General features: G+C 40.1%; 1 protein-coding gene across 2 annotated transcripts; it reads left to right on the top strand.

Moving 5' to 3' along the window:
* The first annotated feature begins 4,017 nt into the window (after window positions 1-4,017).
* LOC124023460 lies at window positions 4,018-13,677 on the top strand. 2 transcript variants are annotated; one of them, XM_046337923.1, is made up of 7 exons: window positions 4,018-4,671; window positions 5,001-5,357; window positions 10,686-10,994; window positions 11,377-11,493; window positions 11,765-11,962; window positions 12,631-12,792; window positions 13,079-13,677. In XM_046337923.1, exons 1-7 carry the CDS (start codon window positions 4,623-4,625, stop codon window positions 13,132-13,134), a joined length of 1,248 nt encoding a protein of 415 aa, XP_046193879.1. In that variant the 5' UTR covers window positions 4,018-4,622; the 3' UTR covers window positions 13,135-13,677. The 2 variants fall into 2 exon arrangements, with proteins under 2 accessions (XP_046193879.1, XP_046193880.1); XM_046337924.1 differs by having other exon boundaries at window positions 11,765-11,972.
* The last annotated feature ends 1,829 nt before the right edge of the window (window positions 13,678-15,506 follow it).

Genomic DNA, 15,506 nt, shown 5'->3' with positions numbered 1-15,506 from the left:
CACCCATGAAATGGGTTATCAGCCTACTCAGTGACACCAACAGAACACAAATATGTAGAGTTTACACCTATATTAGCTTTGCAGCTCTTATTGTAGAGCTTTGACTGTGGGAATTTACCTCACTATTCAGCCTATTGTGCATATTGACATTCATATTGCACGGTACAGCTTTACCTATGGATCCAAGCGGAGACAATCAAGGACGCCACCTCAAGCTGACTGCCTGGCTGCCCTTGGTGGAAACGCCTATTTCTGCACTATGGACCTCACACCAGGGTTCTACAACGTCCCACTACATACATTTATTTAAAATTTCAGTTAAATTTCAGTTAATTTTTAATTTGCAAATACATTCGTTAAAAATCCTACAATGTGATTTTCTGGATTTTTTCCCCTCCTTTTGTCTGTCATAGTTGAAGTGTCCCTACGATGAAAATTACAGTCCTCTCTCATCTTTTTAAGTGGGAGAACTTGCACAATTGGTGGCTGACTAAATACTTTTGTGCCCCACTGTATGTGGAGTGGAGGAGTTTGATGCATAAGGGGCACAACACTTCATTTACAGATGTTGTTTGTTTCTTTATCAGAGAATAAAAGATCAACACCAATCTGTTCTTGTAAGCCGATCAAAACACAACGCAGAGGCCGGTCTACACCAGTCAACATAGTTGTGTTCTGTGGCTGTCACGAAAGTAGGCTGGACATTGCAATACACAATGTTTAACTGGTGAGCTTAATGTTTATTGCAACGGTTTCAGAGTCCCGCAGTAAGAGTTATAATGCTAATATACAGTTGAAGTTGGTAGTTTACATACACCTTAGCCAAATACATTTAAACTCAGTATTTCACAATTCCTGACATTTAATCCTCGTAAAAAAATCCAGTTTTAGGTCAGTTAGGATCACCACTGTATTTTAAGAATGTGAAATGTCAGAATAATAGTAGAGAGAATGATTAATTTCAGCTTTTATGTCTTTCATCACGTTCACAGTGGGTCAGAAGTTAACATACACTCAATTAGTATTTGGTAGCATTGCCTTTAAATTGTTTAACTTGAGTCAAACGTTCCGGGTACCCTTCCACAAGCTTCCCACAATAAGTTGGGTGAATTTTGGCACATTCCTACTGACAGAGCTGGTGTAACCGAGTCAGGTTTGTAGGACTCCTTGCAGGGATTTGTGATGGCCACTCCAATACCTTGACTTTCTTGGCCTTAAGCCATTTTGCCACAACTTTAGAAGAATGTTTAGGGTCATTGTCCATTTGGAAGACCCATTTGCGACCAAGCTTTAACTTCCTGACTGATGTCTTGAGATGTTGCTTCAATATATCCACATAATTTTCCTCCCTCATGATGCCATCTATTTTGTGAAGTGCACCAGTCCTTCCTGCAGCAAAGCACCACCTCCGTGCTTCACGTTGGGATGGTGTTCTTCAGCTTGCAAGCCTCCCACTTTTTCCTCCAAACATAATGATGGTCATTATGGCCAAACTGTTCCATTTTTGTTTCATCAGACCAGAGGACATTTCTCCTAAAAGTACGATCATTGTCCCCATGTGCAGTTGCAAACCGCAGTCTGACTTTTTTATGGCGGTTTTGGAGCAGTGGCTTCTTCCTTGCTGAGCGGCCTTTCAGGTTTTGTCGATATAGGACTCATTTTTACTGTGGATATAGATACTTTTGTTTCTTCCAGCATCTTCACAAGGTCCTTCGCTGTTGTTCTGGGATTGTTTTGCACTTTTCGCACCAATGTACGTTCATCTCTAGGAGACAGAACGTGTCTCCTTCCTGAGCGGTATGACGACTGTGTGGTCCCATGGTGTTCATCTCTAGGAGACAGAACGTATCTCCTTCCTGAGCAGTATGATGGCTGCGTGGTCCCATGGTGTTCATCTCTAGGAGACAGAACGTATCTCCTTCCTGAGCGGTATGACGACTGTGTGGTCCCATGGTGTTTATACTTGCATACTATTGTTTGTCCAGATGAACGTGGTACCTTCAGGCGTTTGTAAATTGCTCCCAAGGATGAACCAGACTTGTGGAGGTCATCAATTGTTTTTCTGAGGTCTTGGCAGATTTCTTTTGATTTTCCCATGATGTCAAGCAAAGAGGCACTGAGTTTGAAGGTAGACCTTGAAATACATCCACACCTCCAATTGACTCAAATTATGTCAATTAGCCTATCAGAAGCTTCTAAAGCCATGACATCATTTTCTGGAATTTTTCAAGCTGTTTAAAGGCACAGTCAACTTAGAGTATGTAAACTTCTGACCCAATGGAATTGTGATACAGTGAATTATAAATGAAATAGTCTGTCTGTAAACAATTGTTGGAAAAATGACTTGTGTCATGCACAAAGTAGATGTCCTGACCGACTGGCCAAAACTATAGTTTGTTCACAAGAAATGTGTGGAGTGGTTGAAAAAAATGTGTTTTAATGACTCCAACCTAAGTGTATGTAAACGTCCGACTTCCAACTGTATAGTGCCCTATGTCAAAGCTCTGCAATAAGAGCTGCAAAGCTAATATAGGTGTAAACTCTACATATTTGTGTTCTGTTGATGTTACTGAGTAGGCTGATAACCCATTTCATGGGTGCACAGTCCATAGGTTAGGCTGTACATAGGTCTCAAAAAACTCTAGGCGGCATTCTGACTTCTCTCCCTACAGTTCTCAGCCATTAGCTTTGCACACGACTGCCTCATATGATAACTATATTACCGACGCTGTGTTTTAGCGTTTGGGAACGTCAATAATCTTCGCTTGTGATAACGGCTTTCAAAACATATGGCCCTTATCTTTCATCCGAGAGAAGGAATCCTTTAAATAAAAACAATATACATTTACTGTAGCAGTTTTGCACAGATCAACAGAGTACCAGAGTATGAGTCATAATACCCCCAAAAACCTAGCAGTCAAATAAGGAAATAGTTCCAATCTAATTTTCCACAATTCATTTCTGCCATAGAGAGTTTTAGAAACACTTAAAATAAGGGCTATGTTTCGTGTAGGCTTACGTGACGTTTTGATAACCAATTTACAATTTACTCTCAGATTTCAAAAATGCTAATTTCCCTGTTTGACCGCTAGATTTTATGGGTATTGTGACACCTCCACTGTGGGTCTCTATACAGCTACAGGTGCCTCAAGACTAAACTATGTTTCTGCTCCACTTCCCGAGTTACGTTTACGCGCAGTTGTTCGGATATGTAAATATGGGAGATGCATTCAGTTGTACAACTGACTAGGTATCCCCCTTTCCCTATTATGTGTAATGGAACTGAAATGGTCCACCCACACAGACGGTGTGGTGAAGAAGGCACAACAGAGCCTCTTCAACCTCAGGAGGCTGAAGAAATTTGGCTTGGCTTGTAAGACCCTGACAAACTTTTACAGATGCACAATTAAGACCACAATTAAAACCATACTGGCAACTGCACAGTCAGCAACTGCAGGTCACTTTATTAGTGTTTACATACTGCTTTACTCATCTCATATGTATATACTGTATTCTATTCTACTGTATTTTAGTCAATGCCACTCCGACATCGCTTGTCCTAATATTTATATATTTCTGAATTCCATTATTTTTTTTTTAGATGTATGTATTGTTTTGAATTGTTAGATACTACTGCACTGTTGGACCTATGAACACAAGCATTTCGCTACACCCATCTACTAAATATGTGTAAGTGATCAATACAATTTGATTTGATGATCAAGGGCTAGGCATATAAGCCCCCAACGCAATTCTCAATCCAAATACATCCACAGTGCGATTTGCACAGATTTTTCTTGTAAAAAATGAACTTATTATTTTGTTTTGTTGAATATATGTAACAACATTCCAAACTCGTTCACCATTATTTACTCTAATTGTGGCATTTGTCCACTATTATTTAAAAAATCAGTTTACATGTTTCATTGGCGGCCATTTATTTTGAAGGCGAACCTCGAATTCCACTATAGTTCCCAAAACACTGGTATAATTCCGTACGTAATTACGTAAATGCAACGCCAGGCGGATATGTGTCTTGCTAGTTTTTTCCGAAAATATATATATTTTTTTAATGATTTTTTTATTTAATTCAAACAAATCTTTCGAAAGGATTCCCTGATATCTTGACGTGATTATATATCGATGACCAATAATACTGTATCTACATATTGAATAATTGATGTTTTTAACTGTAGAACTTTCGCGTTCTTTAAAACAAGGTTTTGTAGTTAAAGAATATTAATAGTTACGACATGGGAGTAGTTTTCTCGGTTTGATATTTTGTATAATGTTTGATATACGTTATGAAATGTGAAAGGAAGGACCTGGACGGACCTGAAGTTAGCCAGCTAAACTAACCAGGCATGATCAAACAGTGTCAGTGACTGAAGAAATGTAGCTAGATGCCTGACAGCGAGTAGGTATGTTAAGGCCAGCTGTACTACAGGCTAACACACCGAAATCCTTCAGATAGTATTACGGTAATTTGACTAGTTAGTCAACTATAGTTGTCTCAAGTTGAAGGTCACCACTCCACTTTTGGGTGCAGTTTGAGTAGACCGCCGAAAACCGCATCAAGCTCAACTTCAGCAGAATCATCTCTCGACTTGCGGTCAAATTAAATGATGACAAAGATGCTGAATATTCTAATTGTCCTTGCAACACTAGTAGGTCAGTGATCATTCAATATTTTTTTTAAACATTTTCTGTGTGGTATAATTTGTTAATTTTAGAATGAGCTAGTTTAAGTATTTCAATATGCTTGTGTGATGAGTTAAGTATCAGAGACAACCTTGAGTACTGATACTGTAGCAGCTAACATCGATATGACTACTTTTGCTGAAGTATTGTCAAGATTGTAGATCAAATGTACAGTTTTCCTCACTCTTTCTGTTGCTGTTCCCATAAAGGCTGTGCTCTTGTTGTACAAGCTGTGCTCTTGTTGTCCAGGCTGTGCTCTTGTTATACAGGCTGTGCTCTTGTTACTTGGGATGGGGTAGGTGCAGACGGTGTGTCACTCAGAATAATTCCAGCTGCAGATGGCTTTTCGTTCATCCGTCTAGTCCGTGGGGACAGTGACTGTGCGGGGCGCGTGGAGCTGCTCCAGGGGAATCAGTGGGGGACAGTGTGTGATGAAGGCTGGGACCTGACAGATGCTGACGTGTTGTGCAAGGAGCTGGACTGTGGGCTGGCTGATAAAGCCGTCCGTGGAGCTGCGTTTGGAAGGGGCACCGGAGAGATCTGGCTGAGGCACGTCAACTGTTCGGGCCAAGAGACGAGCCTGACGCAATGTCCCAGGGTCGTCAACGGGAACCCCACCTGCACCCATGATAATGACGCTGGAGTGAAATGTTCAGGTGAGACTGAGTCCCAGGAGTATAGCCTGGTACCAGATCAGTTGAAATTGTTTAAACAGATCTGGGGAAGCCATGCTTCAGGAGGTAAAGACACCTAAAATATTTTTTTGTTGTTGTTATGGGACAGAAAACATTTCCACGTTGGAATGTAATTAAGTAATACATATTAACGATAGTAATGTTTTAAGAATTTATAATATGCGTGTGATGTGTTTGTACAGTGCTTCCTCAATTTAAAGTTGCATCATACCATGGTGTAGTGTGCGGTATGCGTTACAGTGCTTGCCGTTAATGCTCGTTCAAACCACCAGAGGGCATCTTTGAGCACTTCTACTCCATTTATTAGTAAGGGCTTTTGAAGCTGAGCAGAGATCATCACCATGCCATGCAATTGTGAGTAGAGGTCGGCCGATTAATCGGAATGGCCGATTAATTAGGGCCGATTTCAAATTTTCATAACAGTCGGTAATCGTCATTTTTGGACACCGATCATAGCCGATTACGTTGTACTCCACGAGGAGACTGCATGGCAGGCTGACTACCTGTTATGTGAGTGCAGCAAGGAGCCAAGGTAAGGTGCTAGCTAGCATTAACCTTATCGTATAAAAAACTAGCAATCTTAACATAATCACTAGTTAACTACACATGGTTGATGATATTACTATTTTATCTAGCTTGCCCTGTGTTGCATATAATCGATGCGGTGCCTGTTAATTTATCATTGAATTACAGCCTACTTCGCCAAACAGGTGATTTGACAAGCGCATTCCCGAAAAAAGCACTGTCGTTGCACCAATGTACCTAACCATAAACATCAATGGCGTTCTTAAAATTAATACACAGAAGTATATATTTTTAAACCTGCATATTTAGTTAAAAGAAATCCAGGTTAGCAGGCAATATTAAACTAGGGGAATTGTGTCACTTCTATTGCGTTCATTGCACGCAGAGTCAGGGTATATGCAACAGTTTGGGCCACCTGGCTCGTTGCAAACTAATTTGCCAGAATTTTACGTAATTATGACATAACATTGAAGGTTGTGCAATGTAACAGGAATATTTAGACTTATAGATGCCACCCGTTAGATAAAATATGGAACGGTTCCGTATTTCACTGAAAGAATAAACGTTTTGTTTTTGAAATGATAGTTTCCGGATTCGACCATATTAATGACCTAAGGCTCGTATTTCTGTGTGTTATTATGTTATAATTAAGTCTATGATTTGATATTTGATAGAGCAGTCTGAGCGGTGGTAGGCAGCAGCAGGCTCGTAAGCATTCATTCAAACAGCACTTTCGTGCGTTTGCTAGCAGCTCTTTGCTGTGCTTCAAGCATTGAGCTGTTTATGACTTCAAGCCTATCAACTCCTGAGATTAGGCTGGTGTAAATGATGTGAAATGGCTAGCTAGGTAGCGGGGTGCGGGCTAAAAGCGTTTCAATCGGTGACGTCACTCGCTCCGAGACCTCGGAGTAGTTGTTCCCCTTGCTCTGCAAGGGCCGCGGCTTTTGTGGAGCAATGGATAGCGATGCTTCGAGTGTGGCTGTTGCCGATGTGTTCCTGGTTCGAGCCCACGTAGGGGCGAGGAGCGGGATGGAAGCTATACTGTTACACTGGCAATACTAAAGTGCCTATAAGAACATCCAATAGTCCAAGGTTAATGAAATACAAATGGTATAGAGGGAAATAGTGCTATAATTTCTATAATAACTACAACCTAAAACTTCTGACCTGGGAATATTGAAGACTCGTGTTAAAAGGAACCACCAGCTTTCGTGTTCTGAGCAAGGAACTTAAATGTTAGCTTTTTACATGGCACATATTGTACTTTTACTTTCATCTCCAACACTTTGTTTTTGCATTATTTAAACCGAATTGAACATGTTTCATTATTTATTTGAGGCTATATTGATTATTGATGTATTATATTAAGTTAAAATAAGTGTTCATTCAGTATTGTTGTAGTTGTCATTATTGAAAAAATAAATAAAAATTGGCTGATTAATCGGTATTGTCAAAAAACAGTCTTCCAATAATCGGTATCGGCGTTAAAATCATAATCGGTCGATTTCTAATTGTGAGCACACTTCATGATTTAAAATGGAATTATATATTTTATTTTTGGTCAATGGGAAGCGAAAGGGGAGAAGATCAAGCAAGCCAAATCCCAACATGGGCAGAATATTGTATGAAATATTTGGATGGTTAAAGGCCGACATTTTGGTCGTTTCAATTACATCTGGTTATTTCAATTCAAATGTGACTGGTTCCATTCTACATTCTCTTGTTGATATTTTATTTAGGATTATTTTAGTGGTTTCACAGTGCTGTATGTGTTTGACAGGCAGAAGTTAGAAACTTCAGCACCGCGCAACAAGAAGATGCCCCATCCCTCCAGCAAATTGGGCTACTTTTGCAAAAAAAATTATTCTCTGAGTGAGGGAAATGCTGTAAATCAAGATGCTACAAGATGCTTCTTTCTGTTGTTGTCATCTGTTCGGTAACATAACATAATAATTAATTCATCAGCAGGATAAACCCATTCCTGGCACAAATTGGGGGATTTTCACACCTATCCCTTTGTAAATGAATGGAGCTGTGAATGTTTCTGTCTGAGAGTCTCTCTCCTCTCGCACTATAGTCCTGCATCCGGACAAAAAGAATCAGCTGGCGGTTAGTTGAGAGAACTTGAGTAATGGCGCAATTACACTTCACGTGGACTGACGATAAAATAACAAAGAGTGGTTGCTCGTCTATCATGGAGTGGGACAGTTCCCAGCGCAAAACTGCAGATAACATAAGGCCAGCTATTGTGAAAGAATACATGGGGCTCTTGTTGAATTCCTCTCGCTTCAAAGAGACCAGACGAGTCTTTATATGTATTTCACTGCACCCCTCACTCTATTCAAGACCACATTGTCTGCCTCCATATGAGGCGTTCATTTAGGAAGGTCATAAAAAAAACATGGATACTAAGACGATGTATTTCAAAAGAACAGAATAGCATGTTTTGAGTTGTATTTATCTGTGCTTAGTAACCAAGGATATATGGCTGCGTCATCGACTCATTCATTTAGCAGACACCAATTGCGTATATTCAGTCAACACACATATTTTACAGTAAGAATTTAATGAAAAATGAATGTAACATTTTAGTTTATCTTTTAAAAACATTATAGTGTAACAACAGTTATAGTTTGTCATATTCTACAGTCCAGTTACAGCTTCTTCTGACAAAGTAAAAAAAAAAGAAAAAAAAGTGTATTTGTCCAGGTGTGAGCCTTTGTGCACATGGGACAGAGGAAGGACAATTCTTACACTGTTGTTCTAAACTCAATCATCATTATTCAGTTCGTTCCAATATATTTGTGAAGTCATGTGCACAATTTTCAGTTTCTATCTGGTTTTCACCCATTCATCAATTGACGTCATTCATTCAGTGAAACACTGATTCAACCACAAAGACCAGGAGGGGGGAGGTTTCCAAAACCTTGCAAAGAAGATCACCTATTTGGTAGATGGGTAAAAAAAAATATCCCTTAGAGCATGTTGAAGTTATTTAATTACACTTTGGATGGTGTATTAACATACCCAGTCACTACAAAGATACAGGCGTAACTCAGATGCCCGAGAGGAAGGAAACCGCACAAGGATTTCACCAATGAGGCCAGTGGTGAATTTTAAAATAGTTACAGAGTTTAATGGCTTTGATAGGAGGAAACTGAGGATGGATCAACAACATTGTAGTTACTCCACAATAAAACCTAATTGTCAGAATTAAAAAGGAATCCTGTGTATAGAATTTTTAAAAACATTTTTTTTAAATGCATCCCGTTTGCAACAAGGGACTGAAGTAATACTGCAAAAAATGTGGCAAAGCAATCATTTTTTTTGTCCTGAATACAAAATGTTACATTTGGGGCAAATCCAACACAACACATTACTGAGTACCACTCTCCATATTTTTAAGCATAGTGGTAGCTGCACTATGTTATGGGTATGCTTGTATTTGTTAAGTACTGGGGAGTTTCAAGAAAAAAAAAAGAAACGGAATGGAGCTTAGCACAAGCAAAATCCTAGAGGAATACCTGGTTCAGTCTACTTTCCACCAGACACCGGGAAATGAATTCACCTTTCATCAGGACAATAACCTAAAACACAAGGCCAAATCTACACTGAGGTTGCTCATCAAGAAGGCAGTGAATACTCCTGAGTGGCCGAGTTACAGTTTTGACTTAAATCTACCTCTTAAGGATCCGCCCCCCTTTTCTATTCAATTTTCACCTGAAATGACACGCAAATCTAACTGCCTGTAGCTTAGGAACTGAAGCAAGGATACACATATTATTGATACCATTTGAAAGGAAACACTTTAAAGTTTGTGGAAATGTGAAATTAATGTAGGAGAATATAACACAATAGATCTGGTAAAAGATGATACAAAGAAAAAACCAACCATGTTTTGTATTTTTTGTTGTTGTACCATCTTTGAAATGCAAAAGAAAGGCCATAATGTATTATTCCAGCATAGGTGCAATTTAGTGTTTAGCCACTAGATGGCAGCAGTGTCTGCGCACCGTTTTAGACTAATCCAATTAACCATTACATTTCTGTTCAAAATGTTGTATCAAGACTAACCAAATGTACCTAATTGGTTTATTAATAACTTTTCAAGTTCATAATTGTGCACTCTCCTCAAACAATAGCATGGTATTCTTTCACTGTAATAGCTACTGTAAATTGGACAGTGCAGTTGAATTAACAACAATTTATGCTTTCTGCCAATATCAGATATGTCTATGACCTGGGAAATTTTTGTGTTACTTACAACCTCATGCTAATCACATTAGCCTATGTTAGCTCAACCGTCCAGTGGGGGACCAGTGGGGGACCCACCAATCCTGTAGAGTTTTTAAATCTATGGCAAGATGTGAAAATGGTTGTCTAGCAATGATCAACAACCAATTTGACAAGAGATTGAATAATTTTCAAACGAATAATGGGTGAATGTTGCACAATCCAGTTGTAGAATGTTCTTCGAGTACTACCCAGAAAGACCTCACAGCTGTAATCTCTGCCAAAGCTGATTCTAACATGTATTGACTCAGGGGTGTGAAAATCTCATGTAAATGAGATTTCAGTATTTCATTGTCAATAAATAGGCAACATTTTCTAAAAACATTTTTAATTATGGGGTATTGTGTGTAGATTGGTGAGGAAAAAAGGATCCATTGAATCCATTTTGAATTCAGGCTGTAACATAACAAAATGTGGAATAAGTCAAGGGGTCTGAATACTTTCTGAATACTTTTTCTGTCTCCCTGACAGGTACACTGTTGATGCCTACCCTGTCCCTGCTCTCCCCTCACACCGTCTTATCTCCCGGGGAGGTGGTTCGCTTCAGCTGTACTGTGCTACCGGGCCACCACCTGAATGACTTCCACCTGTATAAGAGAGGCATAGCCACCCCGTTGAGGACTCAGCAGGTGGCCTTTGCCCAGTCCAGGGTGGAGTTTACTCCGTCAAACCAGAAGACTCAACAGGGCAGCTATAGGTGTCTGTACAGGATCAAGGGTATCCCTCCCTCCTCCTCCATGCTTACCTCTCCACCCAGCAACTCTATCAACATCACTGTGGGTGAGTCATCTAGGGCCTGTTCAGTTAGAGGAAGATGGAAGGGATTTGCTCCAATGGAAGAGGAAAAAGGGATTTACTATAGTATGCTTTAAAGTTCATTAGGGCACAATGTAGAGAAATGTTTTTGACACATAAAAAGGGACAACTTTTAAAAGATGTTTATTGGACGAGTTCAGGACAGGTAGTACTGCCTCGTTTCACTCCGTTCTCCCTACTGAACTTATCTTTTATCATTTTGGTTTTGTCATGAGATCCTGACATCTTTTCCAGTAACAAAGAAGAAAACGACTGACTTTGTTTTTTTGTCATTTTGATCTGTCCTGAAACTCAATGACGGGTCAAATTGATCCACAACCCCCCTGTCTCCCTCCCATCTCGTCAGTGGAGCTGCTCACCCCTCGGCACTGGTACAACACGTCCACCGAGGCTCCCACAGGCTCTGTCATCAAAGGCCACAGCTTCAACATCACCTGCTTCACTGAGAAGCAGTATCCTGGAGGTAGCTTAATTGATTGATACATTAATTGATTTGATTTATTTTACCATTAATTTTTAAAAATAATAATACCAATTAGTCTGGTTTATTTTGACATTAAGCATAGGCCTGGACTAAATAGCCATTTCAATGGAGATTCTCCAATAAGAAAGCTTTTTAGTCTAGTGCTAAGCTGTCTCAGGAAAACCGTCCCATATAGGCAAGAACAAGCAGTACATAGCTACATTTACAAAAACTATCCAGGATAACACAATTGTTTTATTTCCTTATTGAGGTTCCTTCCAGCTGCGTCTGATCCGTTCCAACGACACGGTACGCCAGTCGCTGCCCGCCCTCACTCCCGCTGTCACCTTCAGCTTCTCAAACGCACAGCTCTCCAACGAGGGCTACTATTACTGCCTCTATATGGTCCAGCTTGACGGGAGAATCTTCGTGTCCCGGGAGAGCCAACCGCTTCCTGTCTCCATCAGAGGTGAGGGCAGGTCAGTCAGCATCTACGGCAGGGATGAAGCCCTCGGATCAACTTCCCCCAAAATAGTAGAATAGAAATAGAATAGTAGAATAGAAATAGAATAGTAGAATAGAAATAGAATAGTAGAATAGAGATAGAATAATAGAATAGAAATAGAATAATAGAATAGAAATAGAATAGTAGAATAGAAATAGAATAATAGAATAGAAAATATGCCATTTCAAAATGTTGTTGTACATCAGCAATTTTTTATTTCCATTGATCATCCTTGAGATGTTTCCACCTGTTGTAAATTAAATTGATTGGACATGATTTGGAAAGGCACACACCTGTCTTTTTAAGCTCCCACAGTTGACGGTGCATGTCAGAGCAAAAAAAAAACAAGCCATGAGGTTGAAAGAATTGTCTGTAGAGCTCCGAGACAGGATTGTGTCTAGACACGGATCTGGGGAAGGGTACCAAGTACACATTAATGCCCATGATTTTTTAAAATGTTTTTTTTTAAAGATGTTCGACGTGCAGGTGTCCACATACTTTTGGTCACGTAGTGTATATTCGTGCTTGTTTGTGTCCACACACCCTAAGACCTGGAAGTTATTGACTGTAATATAAAACATTTCTCACTTCTCATATTGTCTGTACATCTGTGCTGCATCCTCCCTCATCAGACCCAGACCCAGTGTTGAGCCTTATGGTGATCAGCTGGCTAGCTTCTGCTCTGGCCTTCCTCGTGGCTCTCGTCGTCGTCATCATCATCATCATCGTTGCCAGAGTCAAGCTCTGCAAGAAACGGGAGAACCCCTTGGCACTAGAGCTAGAGACCAGAACCTGTGAGTGCTTGTATCGTCTCACTCTTAGCTTTTATCCTGGAATCCAGGTTGGGGTCAATTCCAGTCAAATCAGAAAGTAAACCCAATTCCATATTTTCCTCTTTGAAAATAATTTGACTTAAACTCTGCTGGAATCCTAACGGATAGAAACACTGGTGAAACTGGGCTCATCAGTTTGGATTCTTGGCTATCTTTGCTTACCACGGTCAAGTTAATTTAGAAGAATCATCCTGTATAACCACTAACAGACTGACGCATCTAATTACATGTCTGATTTGACCAACAGGTGTGGACAACACGTACGTTGCCTTGGATGATGAGCTGGGCAGATATATTGGATAAAGAGAAGGACCATGTGTTTGTGAGAGAACCATCAAGATGGAACCCACAATGCAGACATTCCTGAGCTTGACAACCTTCCTCAGGGATGGGTCACAGACAGAGATGGTGACACAAGATAAGTACCAAAGCACTACGTAGGAGCCATATGTAACAGTATAACTTTAGACCGTCCCCTCGCATGAACCAAGGACCCTCTGCACACATCAACAACAGTCACCCATGAAGCATCGCTCCACAAAATCCGTGGCCCTTGCAGAGCAAGGGGAACTACTACTTCAAGGTCTCAGAGCAAGTGACGTCACCGATTTAAACGCTATTTAGCGCGCGCCACCGTGAACTAAGCTAGCCATTTCACATCCGTTACACATACACACGACATCTACTAGAACCTGGTAGAATCCTGCATTAGAACATGACAGCAACAAATCAAATCAAATCAAATCAAATTTATTTATATAGCCCTTCGTACATCAGCTGATATCTCAAAGTGCTGTACAGAAACCCAGCCTAAAACCCCAAACAGCAAACAATGCAGGTGTAAAAGCACGGTGGCTAGGAAAAACTCCCTAGAAAGGCCAAAACCTAGGAAGAAACCTAGAGAGGAACCGGGCTATGTGGGGTGGCCAGTCCTCTTCTGGCTGTGCCGGGTAGAGATTATAACAGAAAATGACCAAGATGTTCAAATGTTCATAAATGACCAGCATGGTCAAATAATAATAAGGCAGAACAGTTGAAACTGGAGCAGCAGCACAGTCAGGTGGACTGGGGACAGCAAGGAGCCATCATGTCAGGTAGTCCTGGGGCACGGTCCTAGGGCTCAGGTCCTCCGAGAGAGAGAAAGAAAGAGAGAATTAGAGAGAGCATATGTGGGGTGGCCAGTCCTCTTCTGGCTGTGCCGGGTGGAGATTATAACAGAACGTGGCCAAGATGTTCAAATGTTCATAAATGACCAGCATGGTTGAATACTTGTAGGTAGATATGTTAAGCCATCATACATATACCAGGCACACTGTAATGAACACTACAATCAACTAACTATAAAAGGACAATGACCCTATGGGACACTTTGGCTTTTCTAGGCCAGTTCTCATGACAAAAAAATCAGCTATAATTGAAGAGACTGGACATGAATTTGACTGAGCACTAAGTTCCAATGCCAATGATTTTAATTGTTAAATGATGGTTGAATAAGACTGACGGTCAGTTAAACTTTTTCACTATTGATGTCAATAAGGGAACAGCGGACACTTGTTGGACTGAAGATTGATTCACTTTTAAGGCGTCAGCATACTTCAGTACGGCTAGGCAACCGAACGAGTGTGGTCGCATACTCCCTTAAAAGACCTTCGCTTGAAAAACAAGAGGCAGTAGTACTGTTTGTCCAGTTTGAGGCGCCGTAGCCAGTATACACTTCCCTCACAATAGTCTGAATTAATCTTAAGTAACTAAAGAAATCTGCATTTTTGACGTTTTTTCCTCAAGAGACTTTAGTCGCGTATTTTTGTATATATATATTTTTTTACATTTAACTAAGATGTTTGGTGCAGGATTTCGCAATGAAAATAATGTGCATGACAACATGTCGGTTTGAAGACCGAAAAGCACCCTATCCCCTCAGCATTGAAATTAAGTGGACACTTGTGATGACGTGTCTTATGATGACGTGTATACACTTGGAGGGCGAGGGAGGAAGGAATGATTTTTAAATAGACCGCCATTTGCCCGGAAATTCGTCCCTCCTTCATCCCGTTATGCTTATGTTTTCGGCCAATTATGATTGCGTGTCTACTTACATTACATATATAAGTATTAATATACGCCTACTATATGATAGCTAGAAAATGTATTAGCTAAATAACATTAGCCTGCCTAGTTGGAACTTCCGAAGAAGGAAAATGTTTTATTTATACATTTTCCAAAAGCTAACCAAACAAAAACATGACTTTTATGAAAACATGTTTGTGCATTAGTAGCACAATTTCTGATTTATTTAACATTCGTTTTTACTTACACGTGTATGTTGACTCCATATGTTGTTTTAATTTTTGGCATACTTTTCTTAGTGGATGTACAATCGCCGCGAATTGAATTATGGGGAGTTTCAGGCCCCGAAGTGAACATAATTGTACACAAGCTTTTAAAAATTATTTATTTAAATTAGATTTTTTATTAACAACAAATCAATACATGAAGCACACGAGGGAACACAAGCATACATAGATTACAAACACTCGTCTAAAAACGAGGGGCTGACGTTGCAAACATCGCTGGCTAATCATTTGGACCGCCCTCCAAGATGGTGACGGGGATTCCCCCAAGGGCATAACATTTACATTTAAGTCATTTAGCAGACGCTCTTATCCAGAGCGACT

Source organism: Oncorhynchus gorbuscha, linkage group LG03 (assembly GCF_021184085.1).
Source record: "Oncorhynchus gorbuscha isolate QuinsamMale2020 ecotype Even-year linkage group LG03, OgorEven_v1.0, whole genome shotgun sequence".
NCBI classification, from domain to species: domain Eukaryota; kingdom Metazoa; phylum Chordata; class Actinopteri; order Salmoniformes; family Salmonidae; genus Oncorhynchus; species Oncorhynchus gorbuscha.
The sequence above is the reverse complement of the archived record's forward strand: the minus strand, read 5'-3'. Positions and strand labels throughout refer to the sequence as shown.